The sequence below is a fragment of the Theropithecus gelada genome, chromosome 15 (genome assembly GCF_003255815.1).
Source record: "Theropithecus gelada isolate Dixy chromosome 15, Tgel_1.0, whole genome shotgun sequence".
Classification (NCBI taxonomy): Eukaryota; Metazoa; Chordata; class Mammalia; order Primates; family Cercopithecidae; genus Theropithecus; species Theropithecus gelada.
In genome coordinates this window covers 76233844-76257356 of record NC_037683.1, presented here as the reverse complement: position 1 = coordinate 76257356, position 23513 = coordinate 76233844, and the positions used below count along the sequence as shown (strand labels likewise).

Here is a 23513-nt window from a genome sequence, read left to right as displayed (position 1 = left end):
GCTACCAGACTGTGTGGACAGCCAGGTCAAAGCAGCCAAATGATATTCTAGCTTGTGGCACAAATACTAGCAACAAAATAACCAAAGTCACACATCTGCCTCATTATATCATTGCTAAGAGTATGCAATTATTGGCCAGGCACAGTGGCTCATGCCTGTAATCCTAGCACTTTGGGAGGCTGAGATGGGTGGATTGCTTAAGGCCAGGAGTTCAAAACCAGCCTGGCCAACATGGTGAAACCCCATCTCTAATAAAAATACAAAAAATTAGCTGGGCACGGTGGCAGGTGCCTGTAATCCCAGCTACTCATGAGGCTGAAGCAGGAGAATCACTTGAACCAGGAGACAGAGGTTGCAGTGAGCCAAGATCATGCCACTGCACTCCAGCCTAGGCAACAAGAGTGAAACTCCGTCTCAAATAAATAGAAAATAAATGAATGAATAAATAAATAAAATGTCAAAAGAGTATGCAAGGATTTTAAAACTACTTAGAGGAATATGTATTAGGATACAGGCTAAGCTACCATAATGAAGAGACCTCAAAATATAGTGAGAAGAAAGACAGAAGTTTATTTCTTTCCAGGTAACACTCAGGTGGTTCAGAGCAGCTAAGTAGCTATGTTCCATAGAGTCATTCACTGATCCAGGTTCTTTTCATCCTGTTGCTCTGCCATTCTCCAGGATGTTGTCCCTATAAAATTGCCAAAGCTCAGTCAGTGCCAAACCCATGTTTCAACCTTCAGAAAGTAAATGAGTGGTGGAAGACGCATTCAATGTTTTAAGGTGAAGACCTAGAAAACTCACTCTCTTAGCCTGAACTTAGATGACACAGCTGGGCCCACTTAACTACAGGGTAGGCTTGAGAAGCCATATGTCCAGCTAATTCCTTAATACGAGAGTTGAAAGAAAGAATGGATTAACCAGCAGTATACCACAAGGTAACAAATGACTAGGAGGATTAGGCTAGGTGGACTAAAAGACAGTCAATTCAGTGCAACAATTCCATATTGACACTTTTCATGTAGCTGTTGCTTGGCTCTAGAGAGGACTCAGAGGTAGTTTAGATAAGGCCTTTGTCCTCCAAATACAGTCTAAGTAGACTGATGTCCTACTGGATGTTCAACTTTGGAGTCTTCAGGGATGAGTAGAGCTTCTGTACGTGGAAGAGACTGTGAGGGAACCTGCACAGGACAAGGGTTTGCATAAAGACACTGAGGTAGGGACCTCTCCTGTTGTGGGGACAGTGAGAGGCCCAGTTCTCCTTGACTCACATCCAGCAAGTGCTTACTAAGCACTTCCTAGAAATTAAGAAGCAGATTGTAATCAATATGGGTTATCCAATATTTGGATGAGCAAGGCTCCTTATTTTTCCTTCCTTAACGTTAATCACACTCTTGGATGGAGACAAATATCTGTGGGGGCTGAGCTTTGGGTCAGATAGATCTGCGTTTGCAATCCTGGCACTGCCATTTACTTAGCAGTGATGATCTCAGATAGATTATTTAGCATCTCTGAGACTTACTTCCTCAACTCTAAAATGAGGGGCTCAGACTAAATGATGTCTAATCCTTTCTCCAGTAAAACAATCCATGGTTCTCAGATAGCACTGTGCTGGAGGTGGTGGGGTTTGAGGGCTGGGAAGTTGGGAGGACTAGGCCTTTCCTCCTGAGCAGTTTTGTCCAGTTTTTCCTGTACCAGTCTGTCATGTTTATTCCATGTGAATGACTCCATGAGGCAAAATTCAAGCTTTTGAAAAGGGCACAAATTAACTTGGGCACCCTTTCATCTCCCTGTAGGTAAACACTCCTCCAGCCCTGCCTTTTGTCAGTCTGGAGCCCTTGTTCTAATCTGCACACACCAGAGGACTTTATAAGGCTTTCCTCAGCCTCCAGAATTATTCTTCTGATCCACTCCTGTACTAAACTCATTCTTTCCTCAGTGCCAAGGCCTTGAAAAACTGAAACAAGGCAAAGGGTCAACTGTAGTAATTCACACTAAGGCATGAGTGACTGGGTTTAATATATTAACACTACCTAGGATATTCTATTTTTTTCAAAAGGATCCTGTTAATCCTTGAAATTTAACAACTAATGGTATATATTCTAAGCACTGTGAGTACTTGTCAGTGGGGGAAAGACATTTTGGGGCTGAGAAATTTTGCCACTGAGAAGAAAGAGAGGATGAGGAGGAGAAGGGTGATAGGGAGGAAAAAGAGAAAAAAGAAAGATGCTTGGATGATAGATAGATAGATAGATAGATAGATAGATAGATAGATAGATAGATAGATAGATAGATAGATAGATAGACAGACAGACAGACGGATGGATGGATGGCAAAAAATAATATGAGAGAGTGGTAAAAAGCACAGAATCTGGAACCAGGCTGTATCTTAGCTGGGTCACTTACTGTGTAACTTAGGTAAAGCTTCCTAGTCTCTTTGTGCCTCACTTTCTTCACCAGTGAAATGGGGATCATAGCAGAGCCAACCTCACAGAGTGGTTGTGAGGAGTGGATGAGCTGATAGGTGCAGAGCACTTAGAACAGGGCCTGGTGTGGAGTAAATGCTCCACAGAGCTAGCCATGTTGGCTGTCACCCACTCATGTGGCCAGCCTGTTGGTCTACCTCTGAGCTGCCATGTAACAGGATTCTGGTGCTTTTCCTTCACCCAGGTCAGATAGAACCCAGGACCCATCCAACTTGGCTGCTTCACATTTTCATCCCCTCCTGCATCATCGCTTTCATTTTCATAGCCACAGTGATAGCCCTAAGAAAACAACTCTGTCAAAAGCTGTATTCTTCAAAAGGTAAGTGAGTTTTATTCATGGTAACCAAATGGACTGGGTGTCTGCAGCATGAGCCACTGCTTTGCACTGCGGGCCTACAGCTTCCTGGTTTCATGCTAAACTCACCCAGAGCTTACGAACCACTTTGAGTTTGTCTTGTTGATTATTTTTCCCCAGAAGAAAATGGCTCTCGTCGTCAGTGAGCTGAACTTCTTACATTGAGTTTTTTAAAGGGAATGTTTTGTTCTTATGTCTGAAAGAGTTTGTCTTATTCTTTGAGGCAAGAGCTTTCATCAGCCTCATGAGAGTGATGTTATTTGGCAATGCAGATAGCTACGTGCTCAGATTTTGCTGGTGGGAGGTTGCCAGAATCCTTTCTGAAGATTCCTTCCATTTTCACCCCTCTTTTCCCCAGTCTGGACATGAGCTGGGATAAACCCACCCCCTGTCTCCCAGGAATCTCAACCCCATAGTTGGGTAAGGAAAGGAGAAAGGTTTTTGAGGCCATTTGGGGATAAGGAAACAGCTGGTTGGTGGTGCCTTAACGTCTTTCAGCAGCTCCCTTCGAGTTTCTCCTTAGCCTGTTGTATTCTCACCAACACACTCCTGTTCTGTTGTACCAGCTGGGACAGAGCATGCTGAAGCCTTTGAGCTCTGATTTCATTGCTTCATTGTTCATGTGTCTGTCCTTGGTTTCCTGGGAGGGGCCTGCCCACAAAACCCCCAGGATGTATCAGGCCTAGCTGGTGCTTTCCTAAACGGCTCCCTTGTCTGCACTCAACAGACTTCTCCAAAGATCTATACGCGGCCTCATCTATAGAAAAGGAAATGACATGTGGAAATAATTCAGTAGGAGTTTGGAGCAGCACTATCTGAGGACTAGGGGAATTTTAAGTGGTTGTTATCTTACATTTATATTCATAACTTCTATTTTCTCCTCTGCCATAAAATATTGTCATGTTCTATTTGTCCGTTGCCCTATGTGTGTATGCATTCACTTGGGTGCTGACCACAATACTTCTAACTGTAGAACGCAAGGAATTGTTGCCAAAAGAAAAAGACAGAGGGAGGGAAGAAGATGGCGAGGGGAGTGAGGGAGAAAGAGAAAGCAGGAGATGGGGAAGAAGAAAGATAGAAAGAAAAATAAATGTGGAAGGGAAGGGAGCTTCATGGCAAAGGAGGTATCTCCAACAGAACTTTGACTTTTAAATAGAACCACTTCAGAGAGTTGTGTCAGATCCACCTCAGTTGTCTTATCTTCTGCCATTCTTCTTTTACCTCCCACACCCATACCTCTTGAAAATAGTCTTATACCAGAGTTCAAGGCCTAGGGCCTGAGGACTCCTTAAGCACTTCAGAAATGAGCAGCTGAGTCTTCCGTCCCAGCTCTTTGGGAGAATGGAATGGAGTCACACTCAAAGACAGAGTGTAAATAAATCCTCTCCTCATCCTTCACCCTAATTTAAGAGTGAGTGAGGATATCAGTAGCTCAGAGCTGGGATGTAAAGCTCAAATCCTAACTGTGATTAGGAGACCTTTGTTACAAATAAGAATTGAGTGAATAAATGTGCAAACAATTTCTTTTATATTTTTAATGAACCAGAGAGAAATCATGGTTGCCTATATAATCCTTGTCTCTAAATCATTTGCATTCAGATCTGCTTTCTTACATGTGTCTGCCGTGCACACAAACTTGTGTGCCATGGAAAAGGGTTGAGAACTGCTGGTGATGTAGATAGAGTTTTAAACCAAGGTCAGAGGGCTAGGCTGGGACCTGGTGCTGCCATTTATTGGCTCTCTGACCTTGTACAAATTGCCTGTCTTCTTTGAGATGGTCTTTCTATCTGTAAAAGGGGAAGCAGCAAGAGAAGGAACATTTTACAGCTTATTGGCTGAACTTCACTGCCATTAGTGTGGTTCAACTTGGACTACAGAGGAATCTTCCTAACTGGTTTCCCTGTATTCACTACTGCTACCTCCAACTTGGTGTGTTCTCACTTTTTGCTAGAATAGGCTTTTAAAAATCATAAATCTACCATATATCCTCTGTTCAGACCTTCTCCATGGCTTCCCGTTGCTCACTGGATGAAGTTCCAGCAAGCCCAGGATGGTTTGACTCATGTCTCCAACTTTAACTGCATCACCATCAACTTCATTGTCTAAGCTCTAACCATACAGGATTTTCCAGTCCTCATAGGCATCGCGGTCTTTCAATTCCAAGTTTTCTCATACAAAATTGTCTCTTCTTAAATACTTTCTTCTTGTTGTTCACCTGAATTGGAGTCATCTTTTAAATCTCAGCTAAGCTTATACTTCATCAAGTCTTTCCTAATTCTACCCACCACATACCACACCCATTACATTAAATCCCCTTATTATATGTTTCCATAGCACCAACTTCTTCTTTCAGTATACTCAGCACACAATCACAAGTCTAGGATCTGTTTTAATAGCTTGGGCTACCAATTAAATTGCATCCCTTTTAATTTTCCAATTAATTCCTCAAGCACCCACATGCCTATCTTAGCAAGAAGTTCAATGTCTCCCTCTTATAGCATGTACTTCTCCACCTCCCACAAACTGACAGAAAGCTTACTTAGCCCACAGGGCCAGTGCTATTTACAAACAGGCAGGAAGGCTACTAGGGAGCTAGGTTAGTCCTCCAGAGGGCCCTGGTTTTGAGCAGTTGCTGTCTACTCCTGCCATGTAGAATCTCTGGTCCTTCCAGGTGTCTCCATCCACTATGCAAAGGTAACCTTGCTGGTCCCAATCCCCACACAGACCACAGTGCTACAAGATTACAGTTCTTATGGTTCCCCAACACATGCTCTGTCATTGGTCCCAAAGCAGGACCCCAATGGGTTGATGAGGTAGGAGGGGATCCCTGCCTTAGCCACAGCTGTGCACAGCCAGCCTCTTCCCTTCTAGGCCCTCATGTTTAGCATGGGACACCAGTCCTAACTTCCTTCTCTTGAGTTCCTCTTAGGGCCATTGTTAAACTGAACTTCTTACTCCACTGCAAAGTTAAGTAAAGAGGCAGCAGTCTTGGTCCCTTTCCTTCCAGATGGCTTCTTAGCTCTGAACAGATTTACCCACCTTTACCTCAGTGACTAGCTCTGTGCACTAAAGGGTATTAGGAGGGCAGCCATTATTGGTCCATAAAAGGTCCTGTTTACCATTTTCCCCTAAGAGGAACCATTCAGCAATTCAGGGCTCCAGGGTGACCTGCTGGGCTCTAAAGAAGAAGCTGGCAACTTCTGTTGCAAAATAATGTTAAATTCTGCTTCATCTGCTAGTCTCTATGTTTCAAGAGTATAGTAACTATGTTTCTCTGATTCACCAATACATGCCCGGTGTCTAAAAAATTACCTGGCATATAATAAATGTTCAATAAAATTTTAAACATTGAACCTACAATATGCAGGTGAGTATACTAGATCTGCTCTGTCCAATATAACAGCCATCTGTGGCTCTTTTTAAGTTAAATAAAAATTCAGTTCATCAGTCACATCTTAAGTATTCACACATTGTAAGTGTTCAATAACCATGTACAGATAATTGCTCCTGTACTGGACAGTGCAGATACACAACATTTCCATCACTGCAGAAAGTTCTACTGAAAACCACTGTGCTGGACCCTTTACAAACTTCTCACTTAATTTCACAAAAATTGCTTGTGGCAGGGAGAAGTGTCTTTATGCTGGGTGAAGCTCAGAAAAGTTATATGACTTCCCAAAGTCATACAGCTGGGATTTGAATACAGGTCTGTTTGACTCCAAAACTTGTGGCCTATTTGTTGCAAAAGTGTTTAATACAAAGTGATTCAATCAATATTATTATCTTTGAGCAATGGAAGGAGAAAGTAAGTTTCAATCCAAAAGAATTGAGTGACTTACACATTGACTTGCTCAGCCAATGGCAAAGTCAACTTAGAATCCAGTAGGAGTCACCAGCTACAGAATCTAGATCTTGAGAACAGGTCTTCAGATCTTCAGAACAGTGTTTCTTAAACTCTCTTGTGAAGGACCAGTTATCATCATAGGCTGGTAACAGTTCACCTACCAGCACCAGCCCATGAACCAGACTCTGAGTGGCACAGCCCTAGAAGACTGAGCCAGAATTTTACAAAGGTTTAAAGACCAAATATGCTGGTTTATGGTTACCTGTGGCCCACAGAGAGTGGCAGCACTAACCTCAGGCATTAAGGAGGTACCCACTGAAGCCAACATTCAAGAGCAATTCCTATGGGTTAACCACTGGGCTCCTTTCAAATGCAAACCCTCATGAAAGAGACTACAGTGCTGAATAGAGACCCCCAAATTCCAAGCCAAGCTCAAGACAGTCATGAAGGAATTACTAAAAACCTGGTATAAAGGGCAGAAGCAAAATTAGGAATGGACTGATTTCAGGAACCCAGGCAATGGCAGGAGTTGGGCATTAAATCTCTTTCACTAAAAGAGAATCAGAGTGGGAGAGAATATGTGAAATCAGAGGTTAAGAAAAAAGTGAAAATCTATTCGTGATTGCAAAGATATGAAACCAACCTAAGATCCCATTGATGAATAGGTGGATAAAGAAAATGTGGTATATATACACCATGGAATACTACTCAGCCATAAAAGAGAATGAGATAATGTGTTTTGCAATAACTTGGATGGAGTTGGAGGTCATTATTTCAAGTGAAGTAACTCAGGAATGGAAAACCAAATACCATATATTCTCACTTCTAAGTGGGAGCTAAGCTATGGGTATGCAAAGGCATACAGAGTGGTATAATGGACATTGGAGACTCAGAAGGAGAGAGTAGGGAGTGGCAGTGAGGAATTAAAAAGCTGCATATTGAGTTCAGTGTACACTACGTGAGTGATGAGTGCACTAAAATCTCAGATTTCACCAGTATACAATCCATCCATGTAACCAAAAACCACTTGTACCCCTAAACCTATTGATATAAAAAAAAAAATAAAAGAAAGATGTGAAACCAAGGAAAGTTACTGGTGAGCAGCATCCCATTATGTGAACTTGTGCTTCTGAACCAGTAACTTGAGTTACTTTGAACCAGTATCAGTCACTTATACCTTAGTGTAAATTAATTGATCAGAACTTCTGACCCGGGCCAGGGAAGGCAGGGTAGAAGTGGCAGTCAAGACTAAAGCAGAAAAGGGAGAGCTAATTCTGCAGCCAGACATTTCCTGGGTTGGATACCCAAATTAGTCCCTCAGCCTTTAAGTGCCTGAGGGCCAGGAGTAGACAGAGGAATGGAAAATGTGGGTCATCTTTGTTCACACTCTTTGCCTAGGGGCCAGATTTTACATTATGCATTACTATCCTGAGGTCCCAGGCCACAGAGAACATTTGGGCTTCCCTATGTGGATTTATCTAGATTTACTTTTTGTTCTGCCATATTTTAATCTATAAACCAAACAATTTTCTCATTAATCTTATTCCATTTCTGGAATTTTTCTTTTTCAGACACAACAAAAAGATCTGTCACCACGAAAAAGAGGGAAGTGAACAGTGCTGTGAGTAAGCATGATTTTTGCTTTTCTTTCTTACCTTCTTTTCTCTCTCAGTTTGAATTTTAAAGTAACCACTGTTCTATTAATTCGTGGAAGGCAACTGAATGGTTCCAGCTTATAGAATCTTCCTGTTTGGTAACATTTCAGTGAAGCCTTGTTCTTAGCCCCAGAACAATCATGCCATCTTTTGCTCGGTCTATATTCCTAAGCATTCCCAGATGATACTGCACTGGACCTCTGGTCTCACATAGTTAGATATGGAGTTAAAATCTAACAGCAAAGAGAAGATATCCAACTGCGATGCAATTGACAGTGGATGTTTTTGCAACAAACAATGATTAAGAAGTACATTGTTGTGGGCTGTGAGTCAAGAGTAATATGGGGAAAACAGAAGTCTCTTCATGAGGTTGACAGGCTTGGAGCTGGAATCTGTGGAGGAGGAAGGATATGACCTAGGGGTCAGAAAAAGCGGGTTGCTAAAATCATTAAGCCTGGTTGGATGAAAAACTTAGACTCAGGGGAAGCAGCACATGATTATGGGGGCTGGCAAGTTGGAAATGTGTAGGGCAGGCCAGCAGTCTGGAAACCCAGGCAGGATTTCTACGTTACAGTCTTGAGGCACAATTCCGTCTTTTCTGGGAAACCTCAGTTTTTCGCCCTTAAGGCCCTCAACTGATTGAATGAAGCCAACCTATATCATGAAAGGTAATCAGCTTTACTCCAAGTTAACTGATAGCAAATGATAATTACATCTACAAAAATACTTTCACAGCAACATATAGACTAGCATTTGACTAAGCAACTGAGGACGATAGCCTAGCCAAGATGACACATAAAATTAATCATCACAGGCACCAAGAGATGAGGGGGACAGTCTTGGCCATATACTTGGCTGAAGTAAGTCAATTTGTCATTCCTGCCTGAGCCTTTATAAATAGAAGTAAGTAACCAACTACTATCTGGTCATTGGAGTTGTCCAAGAGGCCAGGGTTCTGTCTAATAACTGCTCATGCATGAACCTGCCAACCTAGATTGCATGCAGACTACCAGTTTGGTGTTTTTGTTTAGTTCAGCAGGACTTTCTTCTCAGCTCACTGCCTCTCAAACTTTCAGCAACAAAAGGACATCTGTGATATCAGAATCTACCACTCTAAGTATTTGGATGCAATAGCAATGAATATCTGAGTAAATCTAGGTGGGGAGTGGGGGCACCCTGTAGCCAAAATGACTTAACAAAATCAAACCAAAGTTTTGAAAATGATGTCTTGGTTCAATGAAGAGATTACTTGAGGTAGGTTTGACTTATCTAATATCTTATTTTCTTTGTCAATACCTAATGAGGAATTTAAATATTTCTAGATAGCTTTGGAAAGGTCCCTTAAAGAGGCGCCAGCATACCACTGGTATACAACAGCATACCAGATCTAATTCCCCAAACACTGTTTTCATCATCATCATGTCATCTCTTGTCTCTACAGATCATATCAAATCCTTCCCAGGGTTTTTCAGGCCTTTTGACAATTAGCCACATTTCACTAAGCCAACTCATCTACCACTTCTCAACAAAACTTTTCCTCAAGTCGAGCTGCTCCACCAACACCACTGCCATGAGCTCATTCCCACTTCTGTGCCTTTGCTTACATTGGTTATTCTTTTGGAATGTCCTCCCCATTCCTTCTGACTTGTCCAAATCCCAACTTTTGGCATGGTCTACTTTAAGATACAGTAATGATTAACTTTATTATTATAACACCAGGCTTCTGTTCTAAGACATTAGAAGTGTGTTTAGACTAGCTCATTTAATCCTCATAGTAGCCCTCTGAAGTATTTACTCCCTGCTTCCCATTTTATAGGTGAGGAAGCAAAACATGAAGCGGTTAACTAACTTGCCCAAGGTATACGGCTAATAATATAAGGACCAATAAATTGATTCAGCAATCCAGGTGTCCAAGTCCAGAATCCACAACCATACACTACACTCTGCTTTTTTAAAATTTAATTTAATTTTTTTTAGAGACAGGGTCTTGCTCTGTCACCCAGGTTGGAGTGCAGTGGTATGACCGTGGCTCACTGCAGCCTCAACTTTTGGACTCAAGCGATCTTCCCACCTCAGCCTCCTGAGTGGCTGGGACTACAGGTGCCTGTACTTCTTCCAAGACTTTTATTCAGATGAATATTTTCCCTTCCAACTTAAGAAGCAAAGGGCTTGCTGGTTTTGCTTCACCAACCAGCAACAGAAGCAAGACCTGACTTGTGAAAATGCCTAGTAGAGTTCAGTATTAGTGCTGTTTCACCATTTCCTGGATCTCTCGCCTTTGTGCACATGATAGAATTGCACTTCTCTGTAATTAATTTGTAGTTAAGTGTGGTCATGTAACTCACTTTCGTCAATTAAGGTGTGTGCCACTGTACCTGGATTTTTTATTTTTATTTTTTGTAGAACTGGGGTCTCACTATGTTGCCCAGGATGGTCTCAAACTCCTGAGCTCAAGCAATCCTCCTGCCTTGACCTCCCAAAGTGCTAGGATTCCAGGCATGAGCCACTGTGCCCAGCCTACATATACTATACTCTCTTGCTTAATCTGTAAGACTTTCTCCCCCGACTCATACCTTTCTATTTTTCCTCTGCATTGTACACACAATCTATACCATTCTTAAGCACATGATTACAGCATTATTTTCTGGCTGCTTCTATGTGTCTATATTTTAGGTCCACCTGGTCAATATAATAGTGGGATATTAGTGTTAATGCAACTATATGGTATTTGATATTTGTCTTGTTGTCCGTTTATCAATGCTTCTTACAGTTTATTATATGATAAATTTAAAAGGTGTCCAATTTTGACCAAATTTGACTCAATGCTAAAAAAGAATATCAAAATAAATTTTGTTTAATTTTAGTTGAGTCTATCAACTCAAAAAAGAACAAACTACAACAATAACAAGTTTCAGAACATTTTTTAAATTACTGATGTTTTTATGAGTATAAAAATAAAAAAGTACAAAGAAAACAAAAATAATTTAGAATCCATTGCCCAGAAATTGCCATGGTTAAGATTTTAATATTGCTCAAGACCAGACAGCTCAGGGCTTTGACGTTCTCACACCCATTCTCTGCCATCCAAGTTCTATCCCACCCCAAAACCATCCATTATGAGGAGACTGTACAGCTGTAGGCTGCCCGGGAACCATCCTGCACTCTCATATTGTGACTCAGCATCTTGGGAGATGGAGTCTTGAGACTTGGCCTGGACATGTCCCTTGCATTCAGATGAATATTTTCCCTTCCATCTTAAGAAGCAAAGGGCTTGCTGGTTTTGCTTCACTAACCAGCAACTGAAGCAAGACCCGACTTGTGAAAACGCCTAATAGAGTTCAGTATTAGTGCTGTTTCAGCATTTCCTGGATCTCTTGCCTTTGTGCACATGATAGAATTGCACTTCTCTGTAATTAATTTGTAGTTAAGTGTGGTCATGTAACTCACTTTCATCAATTAAATGTAAGCATAAGTGATGCGTGGTTATTTCTGAGTAGAAGATGTAAGAGTTGGCACGTGCTTTGCCGTATTTTCTTTATCCATCTGGCATGGTAACCAGTAACATTCTAGGTAGTAATTGCTCCATCAGTCTCAGTCTCTGAGTAACTAAAATTGACAGAGTCCCCTGGTGATCCTCAATGTACAAGGAACATGAGCAAGAATAAGCTTTTGTTTTTTATATTGAGATTTTGGAGTTGTTTGTTCCTACAGCATTACTAGTTTACTCTAATACAACATGGAAAAAACTGGAACCTGTAATAAATAGACCCTACATTGCATTTAAACTTCTATTTCTGAGGAATAATAATGTGGGGAAATACTTTCTATATAATAAAAAAATAGAAAAATTGCAAAATAAAAATATACTTATGTATCATTCATGTTCTATTAAAAATGTTATTTATAGACTCACCATATTCCCTTCCTCCAGAAAAATAGAAGTAAAAATATGAAAATGCCTGTAATTATGTCTTTGGATTATGGAACCATGTATTGCTTTTTACTTTTATGTTTTCTGAATTTTATTTTTGAGTGCCCTGATATATTACTTTTACGAAGAAGAATACTTTCTGAAGCCATTTCAACCATCTCCACTCACCTCTCTAGATCCCAGTAGTTAAATACATTATATAGGACTCTTCATCAGTCCTTATCAACTTTAGGAAGGGCAATGCTATACCTTCTTTAAAGGACACCTACCAATGTCTTAGTTGCCTTTCAAAGATTCCTAGCACAGCTAAATGTGATGGATATGCTCTAAGGATGTACGAGCTGAAGTGACTTGCATAAGGTCATCTCATAACTTACTGTTAGAAATGGAGCTAGAACTCAGACCCACTGAGTCCTTGTCTGTGACACACTGCCCTTTCCATTTGTGGAAGTTGTTCTTGTATCTAATTTTACTTGTGCTGCCATCTGGGCCTATGCCATTCTCCCTCTTATGCAGACAAGCAGATAAACAATAAAACTTTAGGAGTGGGTTATGATACCATAGATATATATCATCTATCCTTTACAAAATAGTTATTACAGTCATCAAGCCTTGGTTAGAGTTTACAGACCATGTATCCTAGCTACCTCATTTCACAGATTATGACATTGGGGGCTAAGAGATATTAAGTGACTTCCTTGAGTGAAACAGTAGCAGACCAAAAAAAGTCATGATTCCCAGCATAATGCTACTCACTCATTTATTCATTCATTCACCCACTCAAAAACGTGTATTAAGAGTCTGCTATTTGCAAGACCCTGTCAGTTAGGCCATGTGGGAACTAGAAGGATGAATTTATCAGTCATCCAAGATTCTTATAATAAAATATTACAGATAAGGTACTCAAGATTAACAGTTCTCATTCACATAATTTGGGTTAAAACAAGAAGCCAGCTTTCTATATGCTTTTGCATATAGAAAGACTATATGCCAGTCTTTATGTTTTTTTGTTTGCTTTGTTTTCTTGAGTATCCTGTCTTCTTTCTAAGAACTTCCACCTGAGAACTGACCACAGCGTCAGCATTCCACATGGGCGTGTTTCCTTTCCCCTTTCCCATTTCAGTGGTTTCCAATTTCTTTTTCTTTTGCCATTATAAATCTTTTGCAAAGGAAATATTAGACAGAACTCCTACATGTCTAGCAAATTAAAATAGTGGTGAAATTAGAGTGGAGGATATAATCACCCTACCATATGTCCCTACAAAGGTCTCTAAGGCAGGGGTCCCCAACCTCTGGGCCACAGACCGGTACCAATGGCCTGTTAGGAACTGAGCCACACAGCAGGAGGTTAGCAGCGGGCAAGTGGCCGTTACTGCCTATCTCCTGTGAGATCAGCAGCAGCATTACATTCTCATAGGAGCATGAACCCTATTGTGAACTGCACATACAAAGGATCTAGGTTGTGTGCTCCTTATGAAAATCTAATGTCTGATGATCTGAGGTGGAACAGGTTCATCCTGAAACTATACCCTACCCCCACTCCCACACCCAATCCATGGAAAAATTGTCTTCCACGAAACCTGTCCCTGGTGCCAAAAAGGTTGGGGACCACTGCTCTAAGATACCTTGTGCTTCTTGGAATGTATTTGGAAAATCATCTCGCTCTCAAATTATCCCTGTATCCTGAAGCCCACCTTACTTACCAATCCACAGAAATGCCCAACCCATGTCAGGCAACTTCACACTTTCTTTCTTCAGGCAGCACCGTTGTCTCAGGGAGGGAGGAGGGTGCTATTAGCAAGAGGAGTCACTAACAGCTTCACTCACCTGTGCCCATGAATTTTTAATGGTGTGAAAAGTCTGTGTATTTTTTATGGTTCTCTGTAGCTCATATAAGAGGGACAAACAATACATGAATACAAACAATACATGAGTTCAGAGATGGGGACAAATATCACTTTAAGCTGAGGATAATCAGGGAAGAAGAAAGGTTTCATGGGGGAGGTGACTTTTGAACCAGGAAGAAATGGAAACAGCAGACTATTCTAGATAGAGGAGACACTAAGAGGAAAGGCAAAGAGGCAGGAAGGTATGGGAAAGTGCACTTGACCCCGTTCAGAGAGAAAGCCAGGTGTGAGATAAGGGGGAAAGACTGTTAGGGGACGTATTATAAACCATTAATTCCAGGCAAAGGTTAGATTTTACTTACTAGGCAAGAGTGCTTCAGTTAGATCCTAGCAGGAAATGGAGGGCATGCTTAGAATAGGTAACTGAGGCAAGTTTAATGAAGAGACTATTTACAAAGGTGTGTGCAGCATTAAGGGAAACCAGCAAGGGATGTTGAGCATGCCAGGATGTAACAGCAGGTAGGGAAGGTGACTATCCCTAGGTCTGAAGGAGAAAGGGGAGGGAGCAGTTCCCAGAACCCTAGTAAAAATGGCAACGAGAAAGGTCCATCTGGCAGGACCTGTGGCCTTTAACAGAGGGACAAAGTCAACCTACAACTTGTCTGGGAGGTTGCTGAGGAATAGATACCCCAACCTCGCTCTTAGCCCATTGCAACCCACTTTTTCACCTAGACTGAGCCCAGTCAAAGACAGAGGGAGGAGTCCAGTGATGTAGTCTACAATGTCATCATCCTGGAGCATGAATAGAGTGCAGCAGGGTGAATAATGAGTCTGCAGGAACTAATAGAAATATCTGACACAATAGGAAACTATAAGAGGTTTTGAATAGGATAGGCCCCTGAAATGTGCTCCAATATTACTGAGCTATGTGTGGCCCATAGAATGGAAAAGGAACGGCTCTTGCAATAGGTCTGAGGAGAGAAGCTGAACACTTGGACTAGGGCAATGGTAAAAACTGTGGAAAGAAAAGATTTTAACGAAAAGTTTTAAACCATGCTGCTTCCAGCTAGATGAACATTTTTTTTTTTTTTTTTTTTTGAGACGGAGTCTCACTGTGTCTCCCAGGCTGGAGTGCAGTGGCGTGATCTCGGCTCACTGCAAGCTCCGCCTCCCGGGTTCACGCCATTCTCCCGCCTCAGCCTCCCAAGTAGCTGGGACTACAGGCGCCCGCCACCGTGCCCGGCTAATTTTTTGTATTTTTAGTAGAGACGGGGTTTCACCATGTTAGCCAGGATAGTCTCGATCTCCTGACCTCGTGATCCACCCGCCTCGGCCTCCCAAAGTGCTGGGATTACAGGCTTGAGCCACAGATGAACATTTTTTAAAAAATTAGTTCCTCACTCAAATTTTGGGGAAGTTATATATTTTCTAATCATAACAAATGATTTTTCTTGTTTGTGGGCTTTTCTCCCCAGATCTGAACCTGTGGTCTTGGGAGCCAGGATGACCTGATGTGACATCTAAAGAAGCTTCTGGACTCTGAACAAGAATTCAGTGGCCTGCAGAGCTTGCCATTTGCACTTTTCAAATGCCTTTGGATGATCCAGCACTTTAACCTGAAACTTGTAACAAGACTAGCCAGCACCTGGCCATGAAACTTGCCCCTTCACTGATCTGGACTTATCTCTGGAGCCTATGGCTCTGAGCAAGCACGAATGCACTTTACAAAATTACCCCACTGGATCCTGGACCCACAGAGTGCCTTGAGGCTCCTTCTTGCTGCCAGACTGAAAGCAAAAGGAATTATTTCAAGTTTCCTAAATGATTTCCAAAAGCAGAGATGTGTGGAAATTTCCAGTTACAGAAACAGATGGGTTGCCAATAGAGTTATTTTTTATCTATAGCTTCCTCTGGGTACTGGAAGAGCCTATTGAGACTATGAGCTCATAGATAGGGCTTTGCACAAACTCAAATCATAATTGACATGTTTTATGGCTTACTGGAATCTTGACAGCGTCTGAAGTTGTTATAATTAACAGAGAGCATTTAAATATACACTAAGTGCACAAATTGTGGAGTAAAGACATCAAGCTCTGTTTTTGAGGTCTAAGTCACAAAGCATTTGTTTTAACCTGTAACAGCACCATGTTTAATGGTGGTTGTTTCTGTTTAAAATACATCTTTCCTTTAGAAATTCTTGGTTTCTTTTTAATTTTTTTACCTTAGAAATCAACGATATACAGTCAAAAATATTTGATATGCTCATACGTTGTATCTGCAGCAATTTCAGATGAGTAGCTAAAATGGCCAAAGTCCCAAACTAAGGTTCCTTTTCTGGCCCTCTATATGACTTTAAACTTGAGCTTTCAGTGCCTCAGTTGGCACATCTGTGATACCGCAATGCTAAGTAGTCAAGGCCTTTGATAATTGGCACTATGGAAATCCTACAAGATCCCACTACCTATGTGTGGAGCAGAAGGGTAACTTGGCTACAGTAACGGCTTTATTTTGTTAAATTTGTTCTTCATACTGGAGCCATGAAGCTCAGAGCATTAGCTGATCCTTGAACTATTCAAATGGGCACATTAGCTAGTATAACAGACTTAGGTAGGTGGGCCTAAAGCAAGATCCTTAACTGAGCAAAATCTGGGGCTTATGGGAATGAAAGGGTGTGAAATTGACTAACAGACAAATCATACATCTCAGTTTCTCAATTCTCATGTAAATCAGAGAATGCCTTTAAAGAATAAAACTCAATTGTTACTCTTCAACGTTCTTCACATATTCTACTTTTGGGTAAGAAGTTTGCTCAGGGTCTTGCAAGTCAGTAAGGTTAATATCCTATTATGCCATTTGGCTCCCAAAGATTTGAAGGCCTTTGAGGCAAACTTGGATGTACTTTTCAGGAGGGTTGGGTCCTAGGGATGCTTGATCTGGGGTTCCTGCTGGAGGAGGAGCACTTCCTAACACCACAGAGAGCAGGGCAGGAGACAAGGCCTTCTTCCCTGGAAGAAAGCCCAGCTATGCTACCCCTACCCCCACCCATGCCCCAGATATGTGATGAGTGTGCTGAATTCTTGGGTGGTTTTGTTTAACTCTGCTAGGAACCCAGTGGCATAATGGTTTCTGTCAAAATATTTCCATCTTTGTTCCTAGATTGGGGCTCTCTTTTAGAATACCAAATAGGGAAAGGGTACCCTAGCTGTATTATCTTGAAATCTGGGTTCTGTCAGGAGAGAACATCATAAGGCATTATGTCTTAGCTTCAGAAATTTTCTATACTACAGCATGCTATCTTAACACCTAACGTTTATCAAGTACTTGCTATTGCCCAATATTGTTAAGCATTTTACACATACTATTGGAACGAATCATCCCCACTCTCTGAAAAAGACACTATTAATGACTCCATTTTACAGATAAGGAAAGGCAGAGAGAGGTTAAATAATTTGGTTAAGGCTGCTCGTTCAGTTTGAAAGGGATGGAGTCAGAGCAACAAACCTATATTTTTCATTACACATCATAATGTGCCCTGATTTCCTACCATATGGGGTTTAAAGTGGTATTTTTATACTGTGTAGTCTCTTTGCTAGTCAATAATTAATTTCAGAAACAACAGATGCTGGCGAGGGTGCAGAGAAATAGTAACACTTTTACACTGCTGGTGGAAGTGTAAATTAGTTCAACCATTGTGGAAGACAGTGTGGTGATTCCTCAAGGGTCTAGAACCAGAAATACCATTTGACCCAGCAATCCCATTACTGAGTATATACCCAAAGGATTATAAATCATTCTACTATAAAGGCACATGCACATGTATGTTTATTGCAGCACTATTCACAATAGCTAAGACTTGGAACCAACCCAAATACCCATCAATGATAGACTGGATAAAGAAAATGTGGCACATATATACAATGGAATACTGTGCAGCCATTAAAAAAAGGATGAGTTCATGTCCTTTGCAGGGACATGGATGAAGCTAGAAACCATAATCCTCAGCAAACTAACAATGGAACAGAAAACCAAACACCACACATTCTCACTCATAAGTGGGAGTTGAACAATGAGAACACATGGACACAAGGAGGGGAACATCACACACCGGGGCCTGTTGAGAGGGCAGGGGGAAAAGGGAGGGAGAGCATTAGGACAAATACCTAATGAATACACGGCTTAAAACTTAGACGACAGGTTGATAGGTGCAGCAAACCACCATGGCACACGTATACCTATGTAACAAACCTGCACATTTACCACAGGTATCCCAGAACTTAAAATAATAATAATAATTAATTTCACTCTTTTCCAGGGAAGTGCTATAGGAGTATAGGTGGTGTGTGGGTTCTGGCATCAGAGATTCAAACCCGAGCTCAACTAGGTATGAGTTATACAACTTTGAATATATTGGTTGACCTCTAAGCATCAGTTTACTTCAATATAGTGAGACCTGGCTGGGCGCGGTGGCTCACGCCTGTAATCCTAGCACTTTGGGAGGTCGAGGTGGGTGAATCACTTAAAGCCAGGAGTTCGAGACCAGCCTGGCCAACATGGTGAAATCCCATCTCTACTAGAAATACAAAAATTAGCTGGGCATGGTGGCACATGCCTGTAATCGCAGCTACTCAGCAGACTGAGGCAGGAGAATAGCTTGAACCTAGGAGGTGGAAGTTGCAGTGAGCCGAAATCACACCACTGCACTCCAGCCTGGGCGACAAGCCAGACTCTGCCTCAGAAACAAAACAAAACAAAACAAAAAAAGCATATATATGATATACTGATACCCCATCTCTGCAAACAATTTTTAAAATTTTTTTTTTTTTTAATTTAAAGGGGCCAGGTGCAGTGGCTCACGCCTGTAATCCCAACACTTGGGAGGCTGAGGCGGGTGGATCATGAGGTCAGGAGTTCAAGACCAGTCTGGCGAAGATGGTGAAACCCTGTCTCTACTAAACATACAAAAATTAGCCGAGAGTGGTGGCAGGTGCCTGTAATCCCAGCTACTCGGGAGGCTGAGGCAAGAGAATCACGTGGACCCGGGAGGCAGAGGTTGCAGTGAGCCGAGATCACACTACTGTACTCTAGCCTGGGCAACAGGGCAAGACTCCGTCTCAAAAAAAACTGAAAGCAATTATCTTTCTCGGTTTATCATGACGATTTTGAGCACAGGTTTTGTCATTCCCCTTAGACTCCTAGAGAGCAGAAAAGGAGTGAGATTTTTGCCACGTACCTGGTACATGATAGGTATCTCATGCATGGTCACCTCTGAGACTCATTATATATTGGGAGAATGGCTACTATTAACACACTTTTTTTTTTTTTTTTTGAGATGGACTTTTGCTTTTGTTGCCCAGGCTGGAGTGCAATGGCATAATCTTGGCCCACAGCAACCTCCACACTCCCCCCACAGGTTCAAGTGATTCTCCTGCCTCAGACTCCGGAGTAGCTGGGATTACAGGCATGCACCACCATGCCCAGCTAATTTTGTATTTTTAGTAGAGGTGGGATTTCTCCATGTTGGTCAAGCTGGTCTCAAACTCCCAACCTCAGGTGATCTGCCTGCCTCAGCCTCCCAAAGTGCTGGGATTACAGGCATGAGCCACTGCGCCCGGCCAACACTTTTACTTTTTATGGCCTTGATATAATGGGCTAAAACATATATAATGACAATCCTTAAAAAACTTAGATGAGTTATAAGTCTGGGAAAAAAAAGTACTTTTTACAAAAGGAGCAAAAATAGCATTCAGGAGAGTTTGAGGAATTGAGAAAGACTAAACAAACAAAAATCACCTATGATCTCATCAAGCACAAACACTTTCATCTTTGCTGTTTGTTTCTGCTCTTTGTCCATTTATGTATTTAAGTTTGGCTATGGTTGTAACATGTAATTTTCTATACTTTAAAAAATTTGGGGCTGGGCGCAGTGGTTCACGCCTGTAATCCCAGCACTTTGGGAGGCCGAGGCGGGCAGATCACCTGAGGTGGGGAGTTCAAGACCAGCCTAACCAACATGGAGAAACTCCGTCTCTACTAAAAATACAAAATTAACTGGGTGTGGTGGTGCATGCCTGTAATCCCAGCTACTCGGGAGGCTGAGGCAGGATAATCGCTTGAACCAGGGAGGCAGAGGTTGCATCGAGCCGAGACAGCACCATTGTACTCCAGCCTGGGTGACAAGAGTGAAACTCCATCTCAAAAAAAAAAAAAAGAAAAAGAAAAAGAAAATTGTCATCTACCATAAGCTCACACTTATGTTGCTGACAAGTATTCCTAATTTTCATTTTTAATGGCTGCATAATATTCTACCAAGTGGCTGTGACAAAATTTAATTAACTGTTCCCCCTATTAATGGAAGATTACAGTTGCTTCTGGGTTTTTTGCCAGTTTAGTTACAAGCTTTTGTGCTGGATATCCTCCACTTGACCCTCCAGATCCATTCTCCAGCCTTCTCCTCCCTGTTTTGGGTCCTATGAGGCTGACTTGTATGGACTATATCAATGGGCTCCATTGCTGTCTGGCTTTTGATTGGGTTCAGCCAATGGGGACACTGGCAGGAGATCAGAGAATGGGAGAACAGTAATGCCAGGGTACTCATTCCCCAGGCTTTCCCTCTCCAGGGTCACTGCTGGTTGGATAATTCTCTCAACTAAAGGTCGCAGCTCTTCTTGAATGACCCTTTCCACATGGCTGCATCTGCCTGTGGGTTCCAGTAACTGCTCTCTCCCATCCCCTTTTCATATCTGGGTGCCTACGTGTCCCCTCACCCCTGCAACAAAGACACACACGTGTGAAAACACACACACACACACACCTGTTCCTGCTAGCCCTTGGGTACTACACTATTCCTTAGAGTTCCCTATACCCGGCCCACGCCTCTACAAAGAATCTCTTTAATTAGCTCTCAAATTATGCAGTTCAATGTCCTAAATGATATATCATGCTATTTCAGATAATGCATGTCTTTTTACATCTAATTTCATAAGGATGGGTACCTGAAAAGAGAATTATGGAGTCAAAGAAATGTGAACACTTCAGGCTCTTGAGTTCATACTGTCAATTTACTTTTGAAAAGGATCTGTTTGCATTTCTACCAGTGCATCCTTCCAGCACTAGATATTTTTAAATATAATTTTGCTAAGTCAATAGGTTAAAAAATGGTACTTTATGGTAATTTAAGTTTTCATGTCTTGGATTACCCTTAAGTTTGCTTATAAAACCTAGTTCTTGCTGTGCACATTGTTATTCTGGAGTTTGTTTAAATCTGTTCCTCCCTTCCCCACTCATTCTCTAGTTGTATAATCTATTTCCTTCATAATTCAATTTTTTAGAAGATCAACTTTTTAAAGCCTCAATGTCTTCATCTATTTACAGATATCCTAATAATAACACCTCTCTCACAGAATTATTGTGAGAATTAAATGAAAATAAGCATGTAGCATATAAGCAGCATCCAAGAAACATGAATGCTTTCCTCCTTAATAATTATGCATGGAGTTTAATTGACAAATAATGTCTATTTTTTGAAAATATTGTGTCAGTTTTCTTTCAAGTTTATATTGAAATTTACCTTATAAAATAATATTATAGATGAGCAGAACAATTCAATATTATCCAGATTTGTTTTTATATATTACGTGACTTTAGAAGATTTGTAACCCTTTTAAGCCAAAATCTTAAAAACTGTATTTATTTATTTATTTATTTTATTCTATTTTATTTTGAGACAGGGTCTCACTCTGTCTCCCAGGCTGGAGTGCAATGGTGCAATCATGGCTCACTGTACCTTGACCTCCTAGGCTCATGTGATCCTCCCACATCAGCTTCCTGAGTAGCTGGGAGTATAGGCACATACCACCACACATGTGTTATCTCAGGTCTGGTTTCTATTATACAGATCAAGTAATGCTTTGGTAGGCTACACATCTATTATCTATTTAATTCTTTTTTGTGTGTGTGTGTGACAGAGTTTCACTCTTGCTGCCCCGGCTGGAGTGCAATGGCAGGATCTCGGCTCACTGCAACCTCCGCCTCCCGGGTTCAAGCGATTATCCTGCCTCAGCCTCCTGAGTAGCTAGGATTACAGGCATGCGCCACCACGCCCGGCTAATTTTGTATTTTTAGTAGAGGTGGGGTTTCTCCACGTTGGTCAGGCTGGTCTTGAACTCCCAACCTTGGGTGATCCTCCCACCTCGGCCTCCCAAAGTGCTGGGATTACAGGCGTGAGCCACCGCTCCCGGCCCACATCTATTTAATTCTTAGAGCCAACCACCACCAAAGATTATTCCTGCCAGTAAAAAATTCCGATTGCTACTCTGGGATCTCATCATCCACATTGAAATCAGGCAGCTTTTCCCACCTCATCCTTGTCCTATAGAAGACAGCTGCCTGAACATGTTCAAGGGTGCTGGGGCTTCTCCCACTAAAGCATTTCTCAATGCTTTAGAGAGGAAACTATTCCTTAGGCCCTTTCAGGACCAAGTGTGGTGAGGGAAGAGGTGCAGTTATACATAGTAAATTACTCCCTTATTTCTATCTCCTATACATTATTCCAGAGAAATTCTGGCAACTCAACACCGTTAAATGTTACCTACTAGTGAGTCCAAATTTCAGCCAATCAACTAAGCAAATAGTGCCATTCACAGCTGCTCTAGCTAATACATTTGTTTCAGCTAGCTTTTGTTGTATAACAAACTATCCAAAACTTAGTGACTTAAAATAACCATTTATGTTTTTATTATTTTGTAGGATAACAATTTGGGCTGGGCTCAGTGGAGGCAACTCATTTGTGCTCTACGTGGTGTCAGCTGCGATCACTCATGCATTTGCAGTCAGTTGGCAGTTTGGCTGCCAGATGACTGGTCTCAGATGGCTTCATTCATATCTTCCTATTGGTGCTGGCTGTTGGTAAAACCATGTATCCTCAGTAGGATAGTCCAGGCTTCTTCAACATAGAGGCTAATCCAAAAACAGCAAAAAAGAGAGAAAACCCCATGTGCGAGTGCTTTCCAAGTCTCTGTTTGTATCATATTTGCTAACAATGTTCCATTATCCAAAGCAGCACATAACCATGCCGAAAATCAATGTGTAAAGTAATTACATGAAGGCATGATACTATTACTGTAATCACCTACAACATTAAGTCCAAAACTATCTGGAAAGTGTAGTATATCAGGACTACCTTAATCTGGCCCCAATTCAATGTTATCTTCTGTGCTCCTGGGTCTAATGCCTTTAGAAGTCATCCCCATACATATTAGTCTGGTTTCCTCTAATGTTAAGTTAACAAAATCTTACGATTCTTTTGAAGTATAAGACTTTTCCTCCTGAGCTAGACTCTGCTTTTCCCACCTCCGTATATTCTGGGAACTGACTCTAAATAAAGGCCATGAGAGTTG

General features: G+C 41.5%; 2 protein-coding genes across 4 annotated transcripts in view; one reads left to right on the top strand and one right to left on the bottom strand.

Annotated features, from left to right (window-relative positions):
• Positions 1-16889, top strand: part of PDCD1LG2 (programmed cell death 1 ligand 2) — a 60134-nt gene extending 43245 nt beyond the window's left edge. Inside the window, exons 5-7 of one of the 3 annotated variants that reach the window (XM_025359086.1) lie at positions 2676-2805; positions 8257-8306; positions 15594-16889. In XM_025359086.1, coding sequence (XP_025214871.1) covers positions 2676-2805; positions 8257-8306; positions 15594-15625 — 212 coding nt within the window. In that variant the 3' untranslated portion in view covers positions 15626-16889. Of the gene's footprint in view, positions 1-2670; positions 2806-8256; positions 8311-15593 lie in introns of all 3 variants that reach the window. The other 2 variants (XM_025359087.1, XM_025359085.1) reach the window with 2 other exon arrangements.
• Positions 1-23513, bottom strand: part of PLGRKT (plasminogen receptor with a C-terminal lysine) — a 259215-nt gene that overhangs the window by 188911 nt on the left and 46791 nt on the right. The window lies entirely within an intron of this gene.